This window comes from Pristis pectinata, chromosome 8 (genome assembly GCF_009764475.1).
Source record: "Pristis pectinata isolate sPriPec2 chromosome 8, sPriPec2.1.pri, whole genome shotgun sequence".
Classification (NCBI taxonomy): domain Eukaryota; kingdom Metazoa; phylum Chordata; class Chondrichthyes; order Rhinopristiformes; family Pristidae; genus Pristis; species Pristis pectinata.
Genome location: NC_067412.1, coordinates 55,154,125 through 55,177,145, shown reverse-complemented (window position 1 = coordinate 55,177,145; position 23,021 = coordinate 55,154,125). Strand labels below are relative to the sequence as shown.

The following is a 23,021-nucleotide window of genomic DNA, read 5'->3' as shown; positions in this document are numbered from 1 at the left end:
TCAGAGACAGGCCGTGTAGAGGTGAGGACAGGGTGGGAATTGGCAGCAAAGGTATAGACTTTTTCCGTTCTGTACCAGTGCACAAATACAGTCATCAGTGGCACAAGTGGTGAGGAGGGGGTCTAGGACTGAAACATAGTCCACAAGTAGACTGGAAGACTGAGGACCAACAACTTTGACAGACACTGTGAGTTGAAGTGAAGGAGAAGTTGTTCAATGTGAAGACGAGTTCAACCGGGGGAGGAGAGAGTTGGTGGAGGGTCCTCTGTTCAAGGTAGGAACAAAGGGCCCTCAGACTCTCCTGGAGTGGGTTGGAGGCATAGAGGGATTGGACGTCCATGGGACATGAGTCAATTGGGACCAGGAAACTGGGAACTGTCAAGGTGCCAGAGGGCATCAGAGGTCTCATGAATGTAAGTGTGAAGGGACTGGATAAGAGAAGAAGGAATAGAGTCAAAGTAGAAGTGAGTCCCGTGGCACAAGAACAGGCTGAAATGATGGGTCTACCAGGACAGTCCTGCTTGTGGATCATGGGGAAAAGATGGGAATGAGCTGTGTAGAGTTGGGAGATAATGAGTCTGAAGGCTGTGGAGAGGATGAGACTAGTGACTGGGCAACAGTGTAATGATTTTTATGGCTGGAAGGCTGATACCTATGGGGTCCCAGAGGGCTCAGTACTTGGTTTCTTGCTGTTTCAAATATGTCTCAATGATTTAAATCTAAATGTAGGGGATGTGATAAAGAAGTTGATGGATGATAAAATGATTGTGTGGTTGAGAGTGAGGAGTTTTACGCTGCAGGAGGGTTGAGAAGGTCAGGTCAGGTGGGCAGGGAAACGGCAAATGGAATTTAATCCAGAAAAGGGTGAAGAGATGCACTTGAGGAGGTGTAACAAGGGAAGGGAATACACAATAAATGGAAGGAGAGTGAGAGATCTGAAGGAACAGAGGCATCTTGGAGTGTACATCCACTGATCTTTAAAGAGCTTAAAGGGGAAGGAGACACTTTCCTTTCTCAGCTGGGCATAGAGTACGAGGGAAAAGAGGTTATGTTCGAACTGTGTACAACACTAGATGGACCATAACTTCTGGTCACATGACAGGAAGGACATGATGGCATTGGAGAGGGTGCAGAGGAGAGTTACCGGGATATTGTCAACACTGGAAAATTGTAGCTCTGAGGAAATATCAGAGGGGCAGGTTGAGGAGAGATGTAATTCAGGTATTTAAAATTATGAGGGGTTCGAAAGAGTCAACAGGAATGAGATGAGGAAAAATGTTTTCACCAGTGTGTGTGTGTGTGTGTGTGTGTATGTGGGGGGGGAGGGGTGGGGAGGGGGGGAAGAGAGTTGCAGGTCTGGAACTCACTGCCCGAAAAAGTGGGAGAGGCAGAAACCCTCATCACATTGTAATTGGGGTGACTTTCAGGGTTAAGGATCTAGTCTAGAAAGTGGGATTAGGCTGGGTGGCTTGTTATTGATCAGCACAGACATGTTGGGCTGAATGGCCTCCTGTGTTGTAATTTTTCTGTAATTTCCTGTAAGTTGCATCATTGGCAGGCAGAACCAGTGATGAGCCTCCCAATGGGCCATGCTGGAGGACCAGAAAGGTGGGTGCTTGGTCCTGGACCCTTCCCGGTAGGAACCGAAGGGACCAGAGAGCCCAATGTTCTCAGAGCTGTGAGGGCAGAGAACGTCAAAAAACCCTCAGCAAGCCGGGCAGACTCTGCAGAGAGAAAAAACAGCCATAGCACTTAAGCTCGCCAGCCCTTTGTTGGATCTGATCTAGAGCATGAACCCTCTTTCTCCCTTCATGGATGCTGCCTGACCCTCTGAGCCTCTCCAGCATTCTCCAGTTTTTGTTTTGATTCTACAGCATTTATCTTTTGCTGCAGTGTTCTGGTCTCTCCATCCCAGTGTTGGTTTCTCTGCCCTCATCCCTCACCTCCTCCAGACAGGGCAATCCTCCCCACCCTCTCCAAGACAGGGCAATCCTCCTCACTGTCTCCTGGTCCCACCGTCTCTCAGCCGGCACCACCAACCCTGGTGACACCCACCCTCCCCTGGTCCCCACCCTGTCCCAGCCAGGACCCACCCCTGGTGACACCCACCCTCCCCTGGTCCCAACTCTGTCCCTCCCAGCCACTCCCCCTCCTCTCTCCACCCCAACCCCTTCTCTGCAACTTAAAGCCGGGTGCCCAACTCTGCCCGCTTGTGCTGCCCGGTCGAGTGCACCTCCCTCCGCACACGCTGCCCGACGCGCTGACTCTTTCCCCCGCCGGAGCTCCGGTTTTGCTCGCCAGACACCGGACGGGCTCGCCGCACCTTCTGGAAACGTCTGTGACGGGATCGCGACGCTCAGTCACACACGGAGAGCGGGCGGGAGAGCGGGCGGGGCTGGCAGTGCCGAGGCACCGGGGGCAGCGGCGGCAGCGGGATCCCGGCTCCGACCGGGGACACTCGGGCTGCACCGTCCGCACTCTGCCGGCAGCCGGCGGGACCCGCACCGTCAGCGGGCGGACTCCGGCCGACAACTTGTGTACCCGGGGACGGCGGCGGGCGAGAGGCGAGCGGGGCCGCCTCGTACCCCGCAGATCCAGCGCTGCAGCCGGCCGGCATGTTCGCCAAACTTTTCATCCTCCTCCTTCTCCTCCAGCCGGCCATCCAAGCCAGGTGAGTGGTGGCGGCTGGTGCTGAAACCCGCTCTCTCCCTCTGTCTGTCTCTCACCTCCTCATCCTCCTCCCTCTTTCCTCTTTATCTCTCTTCTCTCCATTTCTCTTTCCTCCTCTCTCCCTCCTCCCTCTCCTCTCCGTTTCTTTCTCTGCTCTCTCCCCTCTCCCCCCCTCTCTGCCTCTCCTCTCTCCCCCTCTCTCCTCTCCCCTCTCTCTCCTCGCCTCACCCATTCTCTCTCTCAGCCTCTCTCCTCGCCTCTCTCTCTTTGTGAATTGTTGGTGCCTCAGGTATGTGGTTTCCCCAGCCTCTCTCTCTCTCTCTCTTTCTCTCTCTCTCTCCTTCCCCCTCTCTCGCACTCCTTCCCCTCGCCCCTCTCCCCCCCTTACCCCCCCCTTCCCTCCCCTCTCTACTCTGGGGCAATTGATCATGTAGTGGATCTCAGTCCCAGCGAATTGAATGTAATGCGACCCCGACTGTGGCACAAGGGCTGAAGTGACTGTATTTTTCAAGAAGGAGTCTCCAAAATAGAACAGGTGTTTCTTTGCATCCTGGACTGGCAGCAGGTTCAGTGTCCAGACGTTCCTGGTGGGGCAGCAATCCAAAGACTGAAACAAAATACCGCAACTGCTGGAATCCTGACATAAAAAAGAGAAATGCTGGGGATGGTCAGTGGGTCAGGTTGCATCTGTGGAGAGGAAGCCAAAGCTCATGTCTCAGGTTCATGGGTATTCATCAGCTTTGAGGCTGGATTCATTATTTTGTCATTCTTTGTTTAATGTAAAACCAAACTGATGATGTGCTGTTCTGATGAAGGGTCTTTTACCTGAAATATTAACCCTATTCCTCTCTCCACAGACGCTGCCTGACCTGCTGAGTGTTCCAGCAGGCTCTGTTTTGTTAATGATTTGGTGATGGGGAGGTTGAGCCTTGGCTTCAGACAGGATTGAAAGGAATGCCAGTCCCAGGAATCCCAGCACCTAAACTTCAGGGCTTACGTGGGTTGCTGAGCTTGCACGGATTAAAGGATAGAATGACTCGAAATGGTCGGCCATTTGGCGCATTTTGCATATGCCAGCCGTTTCACAGAGCTAATCAGTTAGTCCTGCTTCAGTTTGGATATGTATTCCTTGGAGTTTAGAGGAATGAGGGTGACCTTATTCAAATGTATAAGGTCCTAAAGTGGCTTGACAGGTAGAAGTTGAGATGTTTTCACTACTGGGAAAGCCACAAACAAGGGGACTCTGTTACTGGACAAGGGATATTTAAAACTGAGATGCATGGAAATTTCTTCTTTCAGAGGGTGGTGAATGTCAGGAATTCTCTGTCCTGAGGATGGTGGAGGCTGGATCATTAGATATACTTAAGGTGGAGATGGATAAATATTTGTAAGATTGAGGTTTATGTGGAAATGGCACAGAAGAGGAGATGAAGCCTAGGACAGATCAGTCATGACCATATTGAATGGGAGGGCAGGCTTGAGGGGCCAAATGGCCTACTCCTGCTCCTACATTCTTATGTACTCATGCTTCCTGGTCTTTCCCTTGTAACCAATCTCCAACCTTTGGGTGTTCGTCCACCTGCCTCGGGAAGGGAAAGGTTGGAGGCAGGAGGAGTGAATAGGCTTGAAGATTTGTCAGACAATGTAAAGCACTGAGTTTCAACAGCTGAAGGCAGCACACTGGTGGGCTGGGACTGAGTCAGAGTTACCCCCCACATCCCAATGAAAAACAGCCTGCGACTTGTAAGACATTCCCTCCTTTCTGGGGAAGCACCCCCAGTTCCATTCTACTTCCCATGATCTCGGAATGAAAGATTCCACATCCAATGGGACAACCGAGGCAAAATGAGGAACTTAACATTTATCAGAGGATGCAATGTAAAACCCATCTCATCCACCTACCAGGTTTAAACACGGTGAAGTTAATGCCTTCATGCTGAGTAGAGCACTATAGTAGCATAAGACCCCTTGTGATCAGAGCTCTGTAATGGTGCATGGCTCCTTGTGATCAGAGCTCTGTAATGGTGCATGGCTCCTTGTGATCAGAGTTCTGGAATGTTGTGTGCAATTCTGATCACCATACCACAGGAAGGACATGATTAAGCTAAAGAAGGCATAGAAAAGAATTGCAAGGATGTTGCCAGTACTGGAAGGCTTGAGTTATGGGGAGAGACTGGATAGGCTGAGTCAACTCCCTGAAGCTATGGAAGCTGAGAGGTGTCTTGACAAAGGGAAATAAGATTATAAGTGGCACCAATAGGGTAGAGAATCAGAGTCTGTTTCCCATGGTAGGGGTGTCTAAAACTAGATGGCATAGGTTTAAAGTGATATGGAGGAGGTTTAAAAGGGATCTGAGGGGTAATTTTTTTACACAAAGAATAGTTGGTTTCTGGAATGGGCTGCCAGAGGAGGTAGTGGTGGCAGGAACAGTAACAACTTTTAAAAGGTACTTGAATCTGGACAGGTATTTGAATGAGCAAGGTATAGAGGGATATGGAATTAAGTGGGATTAGTATAGATAGGCATGATGGTCAGCGTAGATGTGGTGGGCCGAAGGGTCTGATTCTGTGCTGTACAACTCTATGATCCCATGACCTTGTGATCTGAGCTCTGTAATAATGCAAGACCTCCTGTGATCAGATCTCTGTAACAGTGCAAGTTCTCTTGTGAACATAGTTTTGTGATGGTGCAAGACCTCTTGTGATCAGAGCCCTGTAAAGGTGTGAAACTATTTGTGGTCAGGTCTATATGATGCTGCGAGACCCTTTGTGAGCTGTGTGATATGTAAGACCACTTGTGATCAGACAATGAAAAGGAATAAACGACAGATGCTGGAAATCTGAAATAAAAACTGAAACTGCTGGAAATGCTCAACTGATCGGGCAGCATCTGTGGAGAGAGAAACAGTTGTAGTTTCAGGTTGACGCCCTTTCATCAGAACTAGTGATCATTGTCCAGTGATAGTGTGAGACTGTGTGACCAGGACTCTGTGGTGGTGTAAGGACTCTTTGGATCAGACCTCTGTTGTGGGCTGAATGGTTTGCAATCAGCGCAGCACCAAGCACAATGCCGTAGTGTAGTCAGTGCTTGCAACTTTCAGTTTCAACCAAGACAATTCCCACCAAAGGGCCCACATTGTAGTTTGTTCACCATTTAAAAGCTCTGAACTGGCAATAAACACCAAACTTGCAAAATTCACATCGCTCCAATGTGATTGCGCTGGAGACAGTGCAGAGGAGTTTCACCAGGATGTTGCCTGGATTGGGGGCCTTTAGTTATGGGGAGAGATTTGTAGGCTGGGCTTGTTTACCCTGGAGTGGAAGGAGCCTGAGGGATGACCTGATTCAGGTAGGTAGTCAGAATCTTTTTCCCATGGTAGGATTCTCAAGAAGAAGAAGGTAAAGGTTTAAGGTGAGAGGAAGGAGTTTTAAAGGGGATCTGAGGGGTAAGTTGTTTTACACAGAGTGTGGTTGATATCTGGAATGAACTGCCAGAGGAGGTGGTGGAATCATATACAATCACTATTTTTAAGAAGCATTTTGACAGGCACTTAAATAGGCAAGGCATAGAAGGATACAGTCCTAATGCAGGCAAATGGGATCAGTGTGCATGGGCAGAAAGGTCAGCGTGGATGTGGTGGACCAAAGGGCTCATTCCTGTGCTGTATGACTCCATGACTCTGTAATGGTTCTGGGATGTGCTGGTCAGTACATGATAGCAATGACGCATTGATGGTGACTAGCTTCTATCCGCAATGTCAACAGAGGGATGAAAAGTTGTGAGTCACTAGTAAAAAGATCTCCCTGAAAGGGATCAAAATCACAAACAAAAAAAACTGAAGGATTTGAATGTCAGGAAAGGTGTGGTATCTACTGTGGCATGAGGAACCAGAAGCAGAATGTGATTCTGTCCACACGAACCTTGGTGTCTTTATACACGGAGTTAGTTAGCATACATTTCATAAGTAATTAAGATGGTCAGTGGAACGATATCCACTATTACAAGGGTATGGTGTACATCTTACTCCTGTTTGCAGGGCTTCAGTGAGAAATGTATTTTTTTCATTTCAGTTTCCACATTTAAGGGAGGCCATGCACCTGAGTTTCATGAAATTGATATTTGGCATAAGAAAGTTTGAGCTGAATGTGCCTATCATCTGTGGAGTGAGAGCTGCCTTCTTTGCGTTCCTGCCAGGGGAGATGTTGTGAGAGTGGGCCCCCTGGTGAGGGAGTCCAGACACAGGGCAGAGCTTCAAGAGAGTGGGTCTGCCTACTTCCTTGGAACATAGGAGAATGAGAGGTGACCTTATAGAAATGTTTAAAATTATGAGAGGCATAGATAAGGTGGATGGTAACAGTCTTTTCCCCAGGACAGGGGAGCCCAAAGCTAGGGAGCATAGATTTAGGTTGAGAGGGGAAAGATTTAAAAGGGACCTGAGGGGCAACTTCTTCATGCAAAGGGTGGTGAGTATATGGAACGAGCTGCCAGAGGAAGTGGTTGAGGCAGGTACAATAGTATCATTTAAGAAGCACATGGATAGGTACATGCAGGGATGGGGCTTAGAGGGATATGGGCCGAACGCAGGAAATTTGGACTAGTTGGGTGGGCACTGTGCTCAGCGTGGACTCATTGGGCCAAAGGGTTTGTGTGTGTGCTGTTTTGCTCTATGGTTCTTTGGCCACTAACACTGAGATGAAGAGGAATTTCCTCTGAAAGGTTGTGAATTTTTGGAAGTCTCTCCCTTAGAGAGCCCGAGAGAGTTATTAGGTATTTTCAGGGCTAGGTTAAGATCTTTTGATTATAGAGGAAATTACAGGTTATGGGACCAGGCAAAAAATGCAACAGCTGATGTGATAATAGCCTCTTAGGCACTGCCAAAGAGTGATACTTGTGAGTGATTAAGTTCCTGACCAGATATAAGACATGCGGATCATTGATCTGCAGTCAATTCTATCTTGGCATCTTGGGAAGAGAAAAATTCTACAATCAAAAGTTGTTTTCCGTGATTTCAATCACAGAACCACTGTGACAACTTGTGGCTCACTAAAGCGCTTCTGCCCTCCTTACCCGCTCTGACCTCCAGAGCCAACAGTGTTTTTAGGTCTCTATATTCATTCACTGGGTGTGGGCGTCAGTGGCAGTGCCAGCTGTTGTCCATCCCAAATGGCCTCAGAACCAAAGAGATGGTTGACAATTAACTAATTTGTGATTAACTCTTCACTCTCTTTTGGCATGATCTGGGAGCCACACAGGGTGGCGGGCATTTGAAGATGGACTTAACTACCACAGCCAAGAAAAATATTAAAAAAGAATCAATCAGAACTTTGTGGTGGTCCAATGAATTCTTGGGATCTGTTGACAATAGTGTGAGACCCTCCCCTTGACCAGGGGTCTGTGCGGAGACACCCCCCCCCCACACACACTCGTGACCAGGGGTCTCTGCAGAGATCCCCAGTGACCAGGTATCTTTGCAGAGAACCACCCCCGCCCCCCCCCCCCCACCCCCAGTGACCAGAGGTCTGTGCAGAGAATCCCCTCATGATCAGGGGCCAGTGCAGAGACCACTGACCCCCCCCCCCCCCCCCCCCCCATGATCAGGAGTCTGTGATGGTCTGAACCATTTGTAATTATAGCTCTGAACCATTTGTGGTGACCGGTGTGGAGACCCTTTGCTCTCTGGGGTCAGGTGGCAGTGTCCGAGTGGGACCTGTTCATCAATGATACTGTCAACAGCAAAGCAGGAAGGAGTGGTGGATGGTGCCGAGTCAGCATGTCCGGACAATTTATCTCAGAGCAAAGAAACATCTGTAACAAGACTGAACTGTCAGCTGTGCGAGGGAGGAATGAGTTTGAACTAATACTGATGACTGGGCCATGGCTGCATGCAGCTGAATATTTGAGGAGGTGAGCTGTTTGAGAAGAGGGGGAGGACTCCAGAGGAGAGTGACAGTGAAGGATGAGAAGAGCGATTTTGGCACAGTGGATCTGTAGAATCAATATGGCTGGTGATAAGAAATAATAAGGTGCAGATAACAATAGTGATGGTATTTCACTGCTTTGAACAGCAGCTGAACAGTCAGTCAGAGTATTAATGTAGAAATAACCAGAACTTATAACGAAGATAATACAATAATCATAGGAGACCACAGACAGGAAAAATCAAGCTGGCAAATCTGGTCTACAGAACGAGTTCACAAAATGCAGTTGAGACACTCCTGGAATTTGTTACATTCCAACAACAATAGAACAATACAAGCAGGGAGTAGGGCATTTTGCATCTTGTATTGTGCTGAGAGACAACACTCATTAGTTATTTCATCAGAAACGATCCTTTGGGGAAGGATGGTCATAATGTGATAACATTTCAGACAGAGTTTGGCAGACACATTCATAATCCAAACCTAGAGTCTTAAAGAGACAAAAGCTGACCAGTTGAATCTAAACATATGATGGTCGATGAGCAATGGTGCACATTTAAAGAAATATTCAAAAATTCTGAACAAAGCTATCTTCTGTTCTAAAATTAAAACTCCAGGATAAAGACTTCCATCCATGGCTAACTAATCTATTAGTCTGAACTAATGTATTAGATCAAGTGAAGATTATGTCATTGCTACTCTCTGCTAATCAGAGAATTTGAGAAAGAACTGAATATGGCCAAGACTTTCTAACAAGGGGAAAACATTAAATATGATGGTAAATTAACAAGAAAGATGAACACAGATTCCAAGAAATGCAGGTGTATAAGAAAGAGATTGATGAAGATAAGTAAAGGCTAAGAGCAGGAATAAGGGAAAGACTGAATCGTTGAACAAATATTTTGAGTTAGTCTTTAGGGCAGAGGTAAACTCAAACTGTTCCTGATATAACAAGTGTTCAAAGGGTTAGCAAGAGTAAGGAACATTCATTTTGGTAAAGAGAAGGACTGAAAGCCATTCAGTTCCCTGGACCACCTGGCCCATATCACAGAAGAGCTGGGTAGCAGAAGCGTTGATTGTGCAATTCCAAAATTCCCTGGATTCAAGGATGAGAAAATAGCAAAGGAGATGGAGGGAGCGAGAAATCATAGAACAATCTATCCGTTAGCCTGAAGTCAGCTGTCAGGAATCCATTGGGAGGGAAGTGATAACAGAAAAGCGCACGGTTTGGAACATGACTTTATGGAAGGGGAATAGTGCCAAGAGAATGGGGGAACTTTTTGAGGATGTGACTGGTAAGATAAATAAAAGAGAACTGTGGGCTTAGTATATTTTCATTATAAAAAGGCATTTGGTAAAGTACCACATAAACCAGCAACAACCCATGGTCAGCAGGAGGATATCACCATCTGTACAAAACATGGCCAGATCATTCCAGGCAGCATCAGTAAACCCAGGCCTGCTGAGTAATTTCATTGTTCTACAAATATCCCCGTTGCTCTGCTAAAGTGGGCCCCACTCTTCCTTTTTCTTCTGGACCTCAATCTTCACAACCCTTGGAATTTCAGGATGTGGCAGTACCTCCGACCCTCCAGAAATGAACAAAAGTTCTGGGTGAAAGGGGTAAAGTAAAGGCAATGTTTATGAAGCATCTGATAAATTCTCCCAGGAGCATTTCAGAGGATTTGCTTTCAATTCAGATTAGTATCAAGCTTTCATGGAGTGATCATTCCAAGATGAACATCTGCAGAAACATCAGGAGAGCCCCCCTTGTCTTCTTTCAGTCATGACGTGTCTCTCTATCAGCCATTTGCTTTCTTTTTCAATCTTTTTTATTAAATTTCAAATTAATACACATAACAATAGTAATTATACACATGGTGCGAAGAGATTGAGATTACAATAGTGACAGTTGACATATACAAACACAGGGAGTAAAATATATAATTTTTGTACACTTGCACATGAGGCTGAGGTTTTGGTTTAATCTGTTATTAAAAAATAATCCAGGAATCAGAATTTGTTAACAAATCCTGAAAAATATCCAGGAATTAGAATTTGTTACAAATCCTGGAAAATCCCAGGGGAAAGTCGAATGGATCAAGACTGAATTCTCTAGAGTTTAGAAGAACAAGAGGGAGTGTGGTCATGGTCTCAAGAATAAGGGGTCAGCCAGTTAGTACCAAGATAAAGAGACATTTCTCCTCTCAAATGGCAGTGAATTTTTGGAATTCTCTATCCTGGACACTGTGGAGGCTCAGTCATTGAGTACATTCCAAACAGATTTGGGGAATCGAGAGATATGTGGAGAGATGTGCTTGAACACGTGCTGAAGTAGATCAGCCATGATCTTGATGAATGGTTGGGCAGCTTGAAGGGCCGAATGGCTGACTGCTGCTCTTGTTTCTTCCATTCTTATTATTATTCTGTTGGGATGAGAATTGTTCTGTAAGGTTTAGCATTGCCAGGGCTGGTCACAGCAGAGAAAAAGTTAAAGGGAATCAACGAGGAACAGGCATAAATTGACATCTATTATTAATGATACAAATCAATGTCTGGGCCCATACATTTTCATGTCTTGAAACCATAATAAACAGCAACAATGACAAAACAAATTAATGTATGGAGTACATGGTGACAGCAGTTATTAAAAAACTTTCACTTCTGTTAAGCCCTGTGAGTGTTGCTCTTAATAAAGGCTGACAATTTGATAAGCGGTCCCAAATTTTGCCATCAATTTTATTTTTGTTTCCAAACTGTAACACATGAGGCTGTGCAGGAAGTGTTTCTGACACCTGCAGCCCAGACCCAGCTAAACGCAGCCTTCCTTTTATTTTGCTTATTGCTTCACTTGAAAATGAGACACAAACTCTAAATGCTAAGGGGCTGGCGCAAGGAGGCAATGTCACGAGTAACTAATTCAGTGGCTCTCATTCTAGGGTATTTTAAATCTAAACCATCTTGCCTGTAGGATCAGGGCTAACCTCACAGTTCAGGGATGAAGAGCTGTCTTGGTACTGAATTGCAGTTGCAAGGTTACAGCTGCAGTCCCAGGGTTAAGGTTCAGCAATGAGTTCATTCCAAACAGACTCGGGGAATTGAGAGATATGCGGACAGTGCTTGAAAATGCGTTGAGGTTAAAGTTCAGTCCCAAGATTACAGTTCAGACCTCTATTCGGGGTATAGTCTTGGGGTTGGAGTAAAGTCCCAGGGTTGTTACAGTCCTAGGGTAAGAGTACAGTCCAAGGGTTGGGGTACGTTCCTGCAGTTGGGGTACACTCCCAAGGGTTGGGGTACAGTTCTGGGGTTGGGGTATAATCCTGGGGATACAGTGCTGTGGGTTTGGGGTACAATCAATTCCAGTGGTTGGGATAGAGACTCATGATTGGGTACAAACATTGGTTTGGGGTACAGATTCAGGTTTGAGGTACAGACTGGGTTGGAGTACAGACTCGGGTTTGGGGTACTTATGGGGTTGGGGTAAAGACTCAGGTTTCGGGTACAGTCCTGGGGTTGGAGAACAGAGCTCAGGTTAGGGTACAGTTTCAAGGTTGCAATGCAGTCCTACGATGCGAGTTGCCTGAGAAAGAATTTAGCATTTTAAGATGTCATACCCTGAGGTGTCATCAGCAGTTGAAAGTGGCACAAGTTATTAATCCAAATCCCTGGAACTGTACCATTGCCTGTCACCTGTTCCTGAGGAGCCAAGATAGTTGCATGGCCTTGCAGAGGAAAACACACTGCAAACTTAGAGCAAAGGACAGGAGTGTTAGCAGTTGATGAAGTAGCCACAGCCTGCAAGTCCCTGAGGAATATCAGTGGGGCCTATATCAGCACAGATTGGGAGAGGACACCAATCTTAACATGCAAGCAGGTCGTCCAATGTAGCAGAGAGGCCACCTGCCATTGTGGTGTGTGTGAACAACCAGCTGATTAACTCAATCCACGGTCGCAAGACCTGTCCTTGGTGCTGAACCTAGAGGGAGCTCTGCCTGTACTGGGCTCTCTTCATTGTATCCAAAGCCCTAGGATGATCCGGTAGGCTAGATCCTCTCACTGGCGCATTGTCAATGGATGAACAAAAGATTCCACCCTTGGTTGCACAAAGTATCGAATAACTTCATTTCCTTCTCTTAAAGATCTATTCCCCCGTTTCCCATGATGTTTCTTGCAGAATGTGGAGGATGTGAAGATTGGGAAGGAGAAGGTATGACTCATGCCGAGTACAGTCATGGGATTCCAGTTGAGGAATCTTGATATATTCATGGTAAATGTCACATTTACCCACCAAACAACAGTAAGCACATATAGAGACAAAGAAACTTTGACAAAGTTTCTTTGTAACTGAAGTACCTTGGAGCATCTCAAGAACATGAAGGGCAATGATACAAAGGTATAATACAGGGTGTGGTGGTAGTTCAAGTGTTAAATTACTGGGCTGGTAATCCATGAGCCTGCACTACCAATCCAGGGACTTGAATTCAAATCCTAGCACTGTAATGGTTTCATTTAAATTCAGTTAACCTGGAATTTTTTTTCAAAGCCATTAGCAGTACTGACCATGAAGTGCCAGATTGCTTTAAGGACCCTCCCATCGCTGATGCCCTTCAAGTGGGGAAATCTGCTATTTGCCACAACCCATGCTGACTTAGCCTGACCCATATGGCACTCCATGCCCATCAATATGACTGTCCCAGCAAGCCAACCAGTTCAAGGGCAGTAACTGCTGGCCTTGGCAGTGCTGCCGGATTCTGGATAAGTAAATAAACAATCGCTCCCTTGTATATATCATCCACTAATTCACCTTGAGCTAATTCCCCTTCCTGTCCTAGACCATACCCTCAAAAATATGTTGTGTCCTGGACCCCACATCCTATTCCCTTCTCCCTCCCCTACCTGCCTGCCTGTCCATCCTGAACGTTACACCCACTCTCCCTCACTAACTTCTCAAGCGGACATTGCTTTTGCCCTTGCATCTCCAATGTGGCAGACAATGGATTCTTTTCTTTGTCACTTAATTTCATGTTTAATGGTGAAGGATGTAACAATAGTACAGATCACCAACTTGGAACGTGGGCAATATGGTCCCAAAATCGAGGACCAGGAAACTGTAGGTGGCAGAATGGACAGAGAGTATTCCCTCATGATTCTACTTTACGTTCTCACCTGATGGAGTGGAACAGCCATTCTCAGTGTCCTTCTAGAAGGCAGGCAGTTGGTAATGATGTGAGGAGAATGATTTCTGGATAAGTACTGAGGTTTGAGAATGATTTCTGATAAGTACTGAGGCAGTTTGAGTGAGAGTTTTGGGTGAGAGTGTGGCAGTGGTGTTAGTTAGTGGAGTGGTGCTGTGATGGCCGAGCGGTTAGGGTGTTGGACTTGAAATCCAATGGGGTCTCCTGATGCAGGTTCGAACCCTGCTCGCAGTGGCAGCCTTTGATTGGCAGCATGGTGGTGTAGCAATTAGCGTAACGCTATTACAGCGTCAGCAACCCGGGTTCAATTCCGTCGCTGTCTGTAAGGAGTTTGTACATTCTCCCTGTGTCTGCGTGGGTTTCCTCTGGGTGCTCTGGTTTTCTCCCACATTCCAAAGACGTATGGATGCTGTGTTGGCGCTGGAAGAGTGGCGACACTTGCGGGCTGCCCCCAGCACATTCTTAGTAACGCAAAAAGACGTGTTTCGATGTACATATGACTCATAAATAAATATCTTAATTTAGAGGGGTACAGAGCAGTTGGACTAGTGACATTAGAACCTGTACCAATGTGAAAGGAGAGAATATGGCTTTAGAATTGCTTTTGTATGTATACATAGTGATGGTAAGCAATGAAATGATGGGGATTAGTTTGGGATTGATACCAGGCTATAGGGAAAGAATGAGACAATGAGATCAGTTTGGGATTTATACAGGGACACAGGAAGAGAATGGGGCAATGTGAATCATTTGAGATTGACAGAGGGAGAAAAGGGGAGTGTGGGGTCTTTCTGACTGACTTTGTACTGATGCATAGCTATGGCAAGAGGTTCTGTTATTGGGCTCACTTAAGGCTTAATGCACAGTCTAATGAATGAGGAAGTTAGTGAGAATGGGTTGTAACCCACAAAGGGCAATGAAGGGGGAGCAGGCCAATGAGATAAAGCTGGGTTGACCAACTAACTTGCGGAGAGTCCTGGGCTTAATCACTTGCTTCTTTGCCACAAATTTCTTTGCTGATAATCTGAGAGTTTAACATGTCAAACTTGATGACAGAGTTAAACTTCAGATTTGCAAAGAATGGCTTTTAGCAGCTATGAGTACCAGTCTAATTTAGACACAAGTGTGAACTAAGTGCAAACCATTTGCCTTCCATACATTTGTTTAAAATCTAGGAGCAGCAGCTGCTTCCTCAGCTGTGAGAGCATCTAATAAAGTGTGATGGCTTAATATTATACAACTTGATCAGATTAAAATACGGCATGATGAATGGGATTAGTGTAGATGAGTGGTTGATGGTCTGTACAGACAGGGAGGGCTGGGGGAACTGTTTCTGTGAATGGAAGGCCATGTTAGGAAAGAGTGGGCTGAACAAAGCTGGTAGCAAATCTAATAAAGGCTCCAAAGGAGCTGAAGATGTCCTTGTAGGGGGAAACATGTAGGGAACAGGAGAGGGGAACTGACTGGATAGCAAGGATTGATGGGACGAATGGTCTCCATGCCGTTAGATTTGGTAGCCTGGAAATTCATTCACACAACATAAAATAATTCTATGTTCTGTTTTTGCTTTTCTCTTGTACCACAACGATATACTTATGTTTTGAAATTATCTGTCTGGACGGTATGCAAAGCAAAGTTTTTCACTGTATATCGGTACATGTGACAATAATGAACCAATTACCAGTTGAAAATGGGGTGAACACACAGTGGCCAGTGTTGGGAATATTTCTGGGTGTCAGTGTCTATCAGGAAGTCATCTCCTCATTCTCAATAGCTTATTGTTCTCTCAGGCAATTTTCTCTCCAAAAGACATAAACAGTACGCAGTATGCAAGGTTCAGTAACCTCACTGGTCTGAAAAGTAACAGTTCTTCTTTACACACTGACCCCATTTCCCATGACTGTGTGGATTCAATGGCCAACACTTAAATTGCATTCCTTGTCCTCACTGAGATCAGTAACACTCTACAAACTAGTGTGTACCCGGGCTGCTTTGCCCATGGGGTTGGGCTTACAGTCACTCTCAGCTTCCCAGCCTCAGGACCATTACGTGTTCTGCTGATCTTTACCACATCCCACACTTTGTTGCTCACTGCTGCGTTGGGAAGTCACCAAGTCTCCAGAGTCAAGGAGAGGAAACTTCGTCCACTTCCCCTTCATCTCACAGGAGCTGCAGATGGCAGGGCTTCTGCAAGCTGCTGCCACCCGCAGGCTGTTCTTCAGCTGCCTGTTTCCTGGTCACCCTCAGTTCCAACCAATCCCTCAATGTCCCAACCACTCCCCTCACTGTGTTGCTGGGGGCTGAATCTCTTAGCCTTGGTGCACTGCTCCCAGGGGTCCCTGACTGCCTGCGTCGTCTGGGGTGTGACTGGGTGGGTATTTTATTGTACTTAATGCTTCCTGACATTAATGTGACAGGAATAATCTCCTAGGGACTGCCTCATCACGGGAAGGCAAGTGAGCAGGGGTGGGGATGGATGGTGTGGGGGATGGGTGGGGGTTGGTGAGAGATAGGTGGTGGTGTAGGGGATGGGTTGGAGGAAGATAAGTGATTGTTTGGAATAGGTAGGGGCATGGGGGATTGAGTAGGGGTATGGGGGAAGGTTGATGGTGTGGGGATGACTTATAGGTTAGAGTGGATAGGGGTGTGAGGAATAAATTGGCACAGATAGGGGATGATCCCAGAAGCCCTGGTGCAACAGTCAGTTTACCAATGAATGTCACATTCCAAAGGATAAAAGTAAAAAATGACAGATGTTACCAGCTCTTTTCTGAGCTGCAGAACTCTTCCTCGCACAAACAGGACTTCTCTCATGAGGTTCTGAAATGGAGATTGAACCATTACCATGGGAAGGAGCTCAGTCTCTTAGGAGCAACTCCCCAGAGGAGGAGGGTGGGCAGGAAGAGACTCTGGTGTCACTCAGCAACCAGCTGCCTCTCTGTCTCACTAGGTGTGGTAAGGAATGGAATGTGGAGGTGTCCCACTCCACAGAGGTAGATTACCCGAACCGCAGCCCATTTAAGAAGAGGGACAAATGGATCAGGTGATTAAATTCATCCTCTAAGGGAAAACGAAATGCAGCAAATGCAGCAAATGAAACGTGTTGCAAAGTCCCACATTAGGGACATGTGTTTAAATCCCACCACTGGAGAATTTAAATTCCAGTAATTAAATGAATCTGGAATTAAAGCTTGACTCAGTAGCGTGACCATGAAACTATCCGACCGTTGTGAAACACCATCTGGTTCACAAATGTTCTGCAGAGAAGGAATCTGCCATCCTCACCTGGTCTGGCTTTTAAATGATTCCAGAATGTCCGGTGTGTCCTAACTGGCTCCACAGTTCAGGGGCAATTAGAGATGGACAGTAAATGCTGGCGCCCATATCAGTTGACTTGGGGCAAGCTGACAATAGTGCTTTGTGAACCTCACTTCCACAAACAGTGTTGGAGTGACTCATGTGTTGTTGTAACACCAAACAATGTCATGGTACAATTTCCAAGTCTATGTGTGCAAATTAGAGCAAAACCAGTAACAGCATTGTTAGTTGATGAAGCAATGTGGCATTGGGATATGATTGATCATAATGTAGTGGGATCATCAGGAGATGCAGCACAGAAACATGTTCTTCAGCCCATCGATTCCACATCAATCATCAACCATGCATTTACACTGATCGATATTAATCCCAAATTTTATTCTTCCCACATTCCCATCAACTCCCCCCAGACTCTACCACTCACCCGTACATTTGCGACAATTTACAGTGAACAATTAACCCACTGACCTGCACGTCTTTGGGACGTGGGAAGAAACAGGAGCACCCTGGGGGAAATCCACATGGTCACAGGGAGAATGTACAAACTCCACACACAAAGCACCAGCAGTTAAGATTGAACCTGTTCTCTAGGGCTGTATGGCAGCAGCTCTACAAACTATGCCAGTGTGCTGCCAATCATTTGAGCTACTAATCTCAGTGTTCCCTATACTAATGCAGAGGTGTCATTTTTAATATCAGCCAGGGCGTCATTGGCAGTGTGCCTACCACTGTGGTAGAGCGCTGCACATCATGTCCTGCTCCACCTACCAAAATCTATCTGGCACTCTAGTGCAGTGCCGAGAGAATGCTGCACTACCTGTGCACTGATTTGCGCTGCCATCTCAAGCAGGTACAAGAGATCCCAAGCACTATCTGGTCAGGAGTGGGCAGTTCTCCCCCAGTGTCTCAGCCAATATCAATCTTCAACAACATCCTTACAACAGACTATCTGCCCATCTGTCTCACTGTGTTTGAGGGGTCTTGCTGTCTGCCTATTGCTACCCCATTTTCTAAGGTAACAAAAGTATAAAAGATGTAATTCTAGGTTGTTTCAAGGACGTGTGTGCGTGCGTGTGCGTGTGTGTGTGTGTGCTTGTGTGTGTGTGCGCGTGTGTGCGTGCGTGTGTGCATGTGCATGTGTGCGTGCGTGCGTGTGTGCGTGCGTGTGTATGTGTGCGTGCGTGTGCGTGTGCGTGCGTGTGTGTGCGTGTGTGTGTGTGTGTGTGTGTGTGCACGCGCGCGCCTGTGACTCTCTGTCCCTGCACCAATTTGTTCCAGTTGCCATTCCTCATCCTTCCCACCAAACACACCACTTCAAACTTCTGTGCACTAAACTACGCCTGACCATTTTTCCAGTGGGCTTCTGTCATCCTGGTTTGTTACTGTTCTCCTCACAGTTTACCATATTTTTGAATTTCTTTCCCAAACTCTTAAATTACAGCCTGTGCATTCTTTCCAGGTCATTGTATAAACCGCAAGGAATAGTGTTCTTAATTGTAACTTCACTGCTCTCCTGGATAAAAAATAACCATCCACCACCGCTCTCAGCTTCTCTCACTGTCGTTTTTGTGCCAAGCTTCTACTCTCCCTATAACCTTACTAACAAATCTATGAATTATGAGGTACTTTGTCAAATGCCTATTAGAATTGCAAACACAGAACATGAGACAAATTAGTTTCATCAATCGTCCCCATTACTTCATAACAGAACTCAACCAAGTCGGTCAAACAGGATTTGCCTTCAATAAATCTGTGCTGACTTTCATTTGTTAGCCTGCACTTTTCCAAATGTTAGACCATTGTGTCCCAGATAACTGTGCGTAGTTGCTGGATTTATCCTGACCTTCTCTTGAACAGGGCTGTAACATTTGCAAGGGTCTGACACAGATCCCATACCAAGGAGTATTGACGGATTGTGGACAGAATCCCCACACTTTCCACCCTTCCATTGCTCAGTAACCTGGTGCACCTTGTCCAGATATCCTACTTTAAATGCTGTAAACATTTGAAGTGCCTTCTCTTTATTTTTAGTATACCCAATATTGCCCCTGAATCCTGTTCAATAATGGCCTTGTAGATCCCTCTGAAGATGAAGGCAAATTCTTTGTTACTAGCTCAACCTCACAAGAAGATCTCTTTTTGGGTGCCAGCCTGCCTCCGCTCTTTGTTAGCCTTTGACCAATAGGATTATCTGAACATATACGCAGCAGGAACAAGCCATTCAGCTGCTCATCCCTGCTGCATCATTCAATAAGTTCATGGCTGATCTCTTACCTCAGTGCCATTTCCCTGCACAAAACCCATATGCCTTGATTCCATTGGTATCCAAAAATCCATTGACCTACGCCTTGAAATTCTCAGTGGCCGAGCCCCCACTGCCCTTTGGGGTTGCGAATTCCAAGGGTTCACCAACCTCTGGGTGATGAAATTTCTCCTCATCATAGTCCTGAATGGCTGAGCCCTCATTCCTCACCTCTGTCTTCAGCGCCTCGCCCCCTTCAGCTCCTCTTACCAAACTTCTCCCATCTCTTTCACATCCTGCCCTCCCCCACACATCCGCTGAGCCCTTGTGCCCTCGACCACTCCCAGCCCTCCAACCACATTGACACCTCCTCCTCCCCCACAATAACACCACCACCTTGTCCATCTCCTCTAAACCACTCCACGCCTTCCCTCCACCCATACACCACTCACCCCTCCACGCTCTGACTTCCCCTCACTCCGCTCCCTTTAACCCTCCAACCCTCATCCATTTACTTAGTAGCCCCACACTTCTCCCACCACCTCACCTCACCTCCTTATCCACTACTTCTACCCCAGCTGTCCCTCCACCTTATGACCCTCACGTTCAAACCCTCCACCTATATCCTGCTATCACCCACTTCATCCCTCCCATCCTTCCCCCCTCCCCTTCAGCTCTCCACAACCACCTTACTTCATTCCCCCTCTGCCCTATTGTCCCTGCCACTCTTTGCCTCCTCAGTCTAAGCCTGTGTCTCCTTCTGAGACCAGATGTTGACCCAGGATGCTTTTGAAGTAATTGATCACTTCTTTTCCGTGGTCTTCCACCCCAAACCCAACTCAAGCCATCACCAATCTGTAGAGCCTAGCTCTAAATTGTTATTAACAGTCAGGAGAAAGGAAAAAGATGTAACAGAAGCCTTGATGTCAGCGTGGGCTTGGGAGTGTGTCCTACAGCTGCAACTTACTCCAGAACCCTTGCGTTTGTTTAGGAATAACTTAGTGAGAACCCCACCAAGCCACACACCAGCCAGTCTTAGGAAGACATTGCTGGTCTTTTTCATCACTGGATCTGAATCCTGGACCTCCCTCCCCAACCTCACTGTGGGAACACCTTCACTACACGGACTGCAGTGTACCAAGAGGTGGATCTTCCTTCTCGAGGGCAAGTGGGAATGGGCTATAAGTGCTGGCCTTGACATATTCCATGAAAGAAAAAATATAAAACTACCAAACCATTCTATTTTCATCTCTTTCACAGGGGCAGACTTGAAGAAGAAGATGATGATGAGGTTGGGGTGAACAAGACTTGGGTACTGGCTCCAAAGTCTCAAGATGCAGATGCGACACACATTCTCAACTCGCTACTAGGAGGGTATGACAACAAACTGCGGCCAGATGTTGGCAGTAAGTGAGAGGCTTGTTATGACTCACCTGTCATTGATTTCGTGCGGGGTGATGGGGAGCAGCACTTGTATCATGAGACCAGATGAACAGAGGGCCCTTGGGGTTCAAGTCCATAGTTTCCTGAAAGTGGCAAACAGGTGGATCAGTGGTGAAGAAGGCATATGGCATACTTGCCTTCATAGGTCGGGGCATGGAATATAAAAGTTTGGATGTATGAATTTATGACTCTGGTAGGGTTAAGCTGGAGTTATTAGGCAAGGTTCTGTTCAACTGGAGCAAGATGTCTCGGTCCCTTACTCTTGCAATGAAGGCCACACTGCTACCTGTCCTTGTATCAGGAAGACTGAGGGGTTAGAATGGATGGAAATGCATTCAGAGAACAGAATGCAAGAGCTGGGTTGGATAGTAAAGAGTACAGAGAGTCATCAGTACTGCACAGGTAGGCTGGTTGTGAAATTAAGTGATGTAAGAAGTGAAGAGAGTGGGTTTAGACTGGGTGCATGGAATGAGCTGGGGACTGGGATTAGTTTGGCAATAGACATCAGGTGTAAGGATATCAGCATTAGATTGAGTGTGCCATTAAAGTGTTTGAAGGGTGAGGAGATTATAACTGGACTGGATGGGATATTGAACGATTCAGAGGGTGAAAAGTGTGGGGTTGAATGGTGAGATATTAAAGGTTATACCAATGACATAAGAGTGGGTGGGATATGAAAGGATATGGGGATTGGGCAAGAGAGGAGGATGGGATGAGGTATTAAATGGGATGTAGAGGGGTTGAGTTTAGGACTGGCCAGCTCCTGTGAGAGAAACAACAACTCAGACCTTTTGGGCCAAGTTGCTTGACTCTATGTTCAGTGATCCTATGATTATCTCCCTCATTTGGGGTTCCTTTCCCATGATCTGTTGCTAATTTAAGAGCCGTATTTTACCAACAGAAGTAAATACTATACTTGGTGCTTTCCAGTGAAAGTGCTGAATGGAGGGAGACCAAGTTCTTTCCATCACTTGATCCTATGTGAGATTCATTCTTGATGGGGCATGGTTGGACAAACTTTCCTTGCAAGCACGAACCACAGCACTTAGGGATTTGTCTAACATCACCTTTCATTCCAAGGAGCTACAAGTTCATCGTTAGTTCTGGGACATCCATATCTGCCTGTTCACTTCTCCAGGCATTTGGTGACTTCCATTAGGAATTACCTCCAGGATGTTGTTTGATAGTGTTTAAAGTTTCCCACAGGATCTGTGAACAGTGGGGCTCTCTGCAGTCTCTCAGCCACATTTCTCTCTCAACCAACATCACTAACACAGATAATCTGGTCATTATCACGTTGCTGTCTGTAGGACTTGGCTAAGTGTGAATTGGCATGCTGTGTTCTCTGCATTATAACATTGCAAAAATACTTCATTGGCTACAGAGCTCTTTTGGATGTGAAGACATTGTGAAAGGTACCGCATAAATATCTCGTATTCGTTCCAGACATGGAAGCATTCCTGCTGAGTGCCACTTCAGTGCAGAGGCGTACAACTGCTCCTTTCCCATCATTCCAACAAGTGCCAATATGATATTATCAGTGAGGAGGGATAAAGTCCTGTTCTCCCATACCAAACCTGTCCTTTCCCATCCCACTGCTCAGGAACCTCTATTGCTGCAGCTGAAATTTGGGTTGCTGTCCTTGCAGTTCTTCTGCCTAGTGCAAGAATTCCCAGCACTTAAAATGAGCGGGCACCTCAGTGTGAGCATGGGATCCCTGGCAAGTGATTTCCAGATTCTGCCCAGCGGTGGAGTCTACCACATTTCAATCAGTGGTAGGGAAGTTATTGGGCACATTTCTGAAGTACAGGACTTGGAAAGTCAGAAATTAATCAGGGATGGTCCGCAGGGATTTGTTGGTGGGAGAACCTGTCTGACTAATTTGACTAAGCGTTTTGAAGAGGTAACAAAATATATAAGGGTGGTGTAGTTGATGTTGTCTACATGGAATTCAGTAAGGCCTTTGACAAGGTCCCACATGGAATGATTAGAGCCCATGGAATCCAAGGCAAGTTGGCAAGTTGAATCCAAAGTTAGCTTGATAATAGGAAGTAGAAAATGATAGTGGAGGATTGTTTTTGTGATTGGAAGCCTGTGGCTGGTGGTATACCACAGGGATCTGTTTGTTAAATATAGTAATGATTTGGAGAGGTAATATTAATAAGCTTGAAAATGACATAAAAATTGATGGTCGTGTTAATAGGAGGAGAGTAGTCTTACACTGATTAGCTGGAA

General features: G+C 46.3%; 1 protein-coding gene and 1 non-coding gene across 2 annotated transcripts in view; both read left to right on the top strand.

Moving 5' to 3' along the window:
• Positions 1-338: 338 nt before the first annotated feature.
• Positions 339-23,021, top strand: part of LOC127573791 (gamma-aminobutyric acid receptor subunit gamma-4-like) — a 107,012-nt gene continuing 84,329 nt past the window's right edge. Inside the window, exons 1-4 of the mRNA XM_052022296.1 lie at positions 339-413; positions 2,189-2,671; positions 8,357-8,574; positions 20,604-20,749. Of these exons, the coding sequence (XP_051878256.1) occupies positions 339-413; positions 2,189-2,671; positions 8,357-8,574; positions 20,604-20,749 (922 nt within the window). The remainder of the gene's footprint in view (positions 414-2,188; positions 2,672-8,356; positions 8,575-20,603; positions 20,750-23,021) is intronic.
• Positions 13,936-14,017, top strand: trnas-uga (transfer RNA serine (anticodon UGA)). Its single transcript has one exon. It is a non-coding gene; the product is annotated as a tRNA-Ser (tRNA).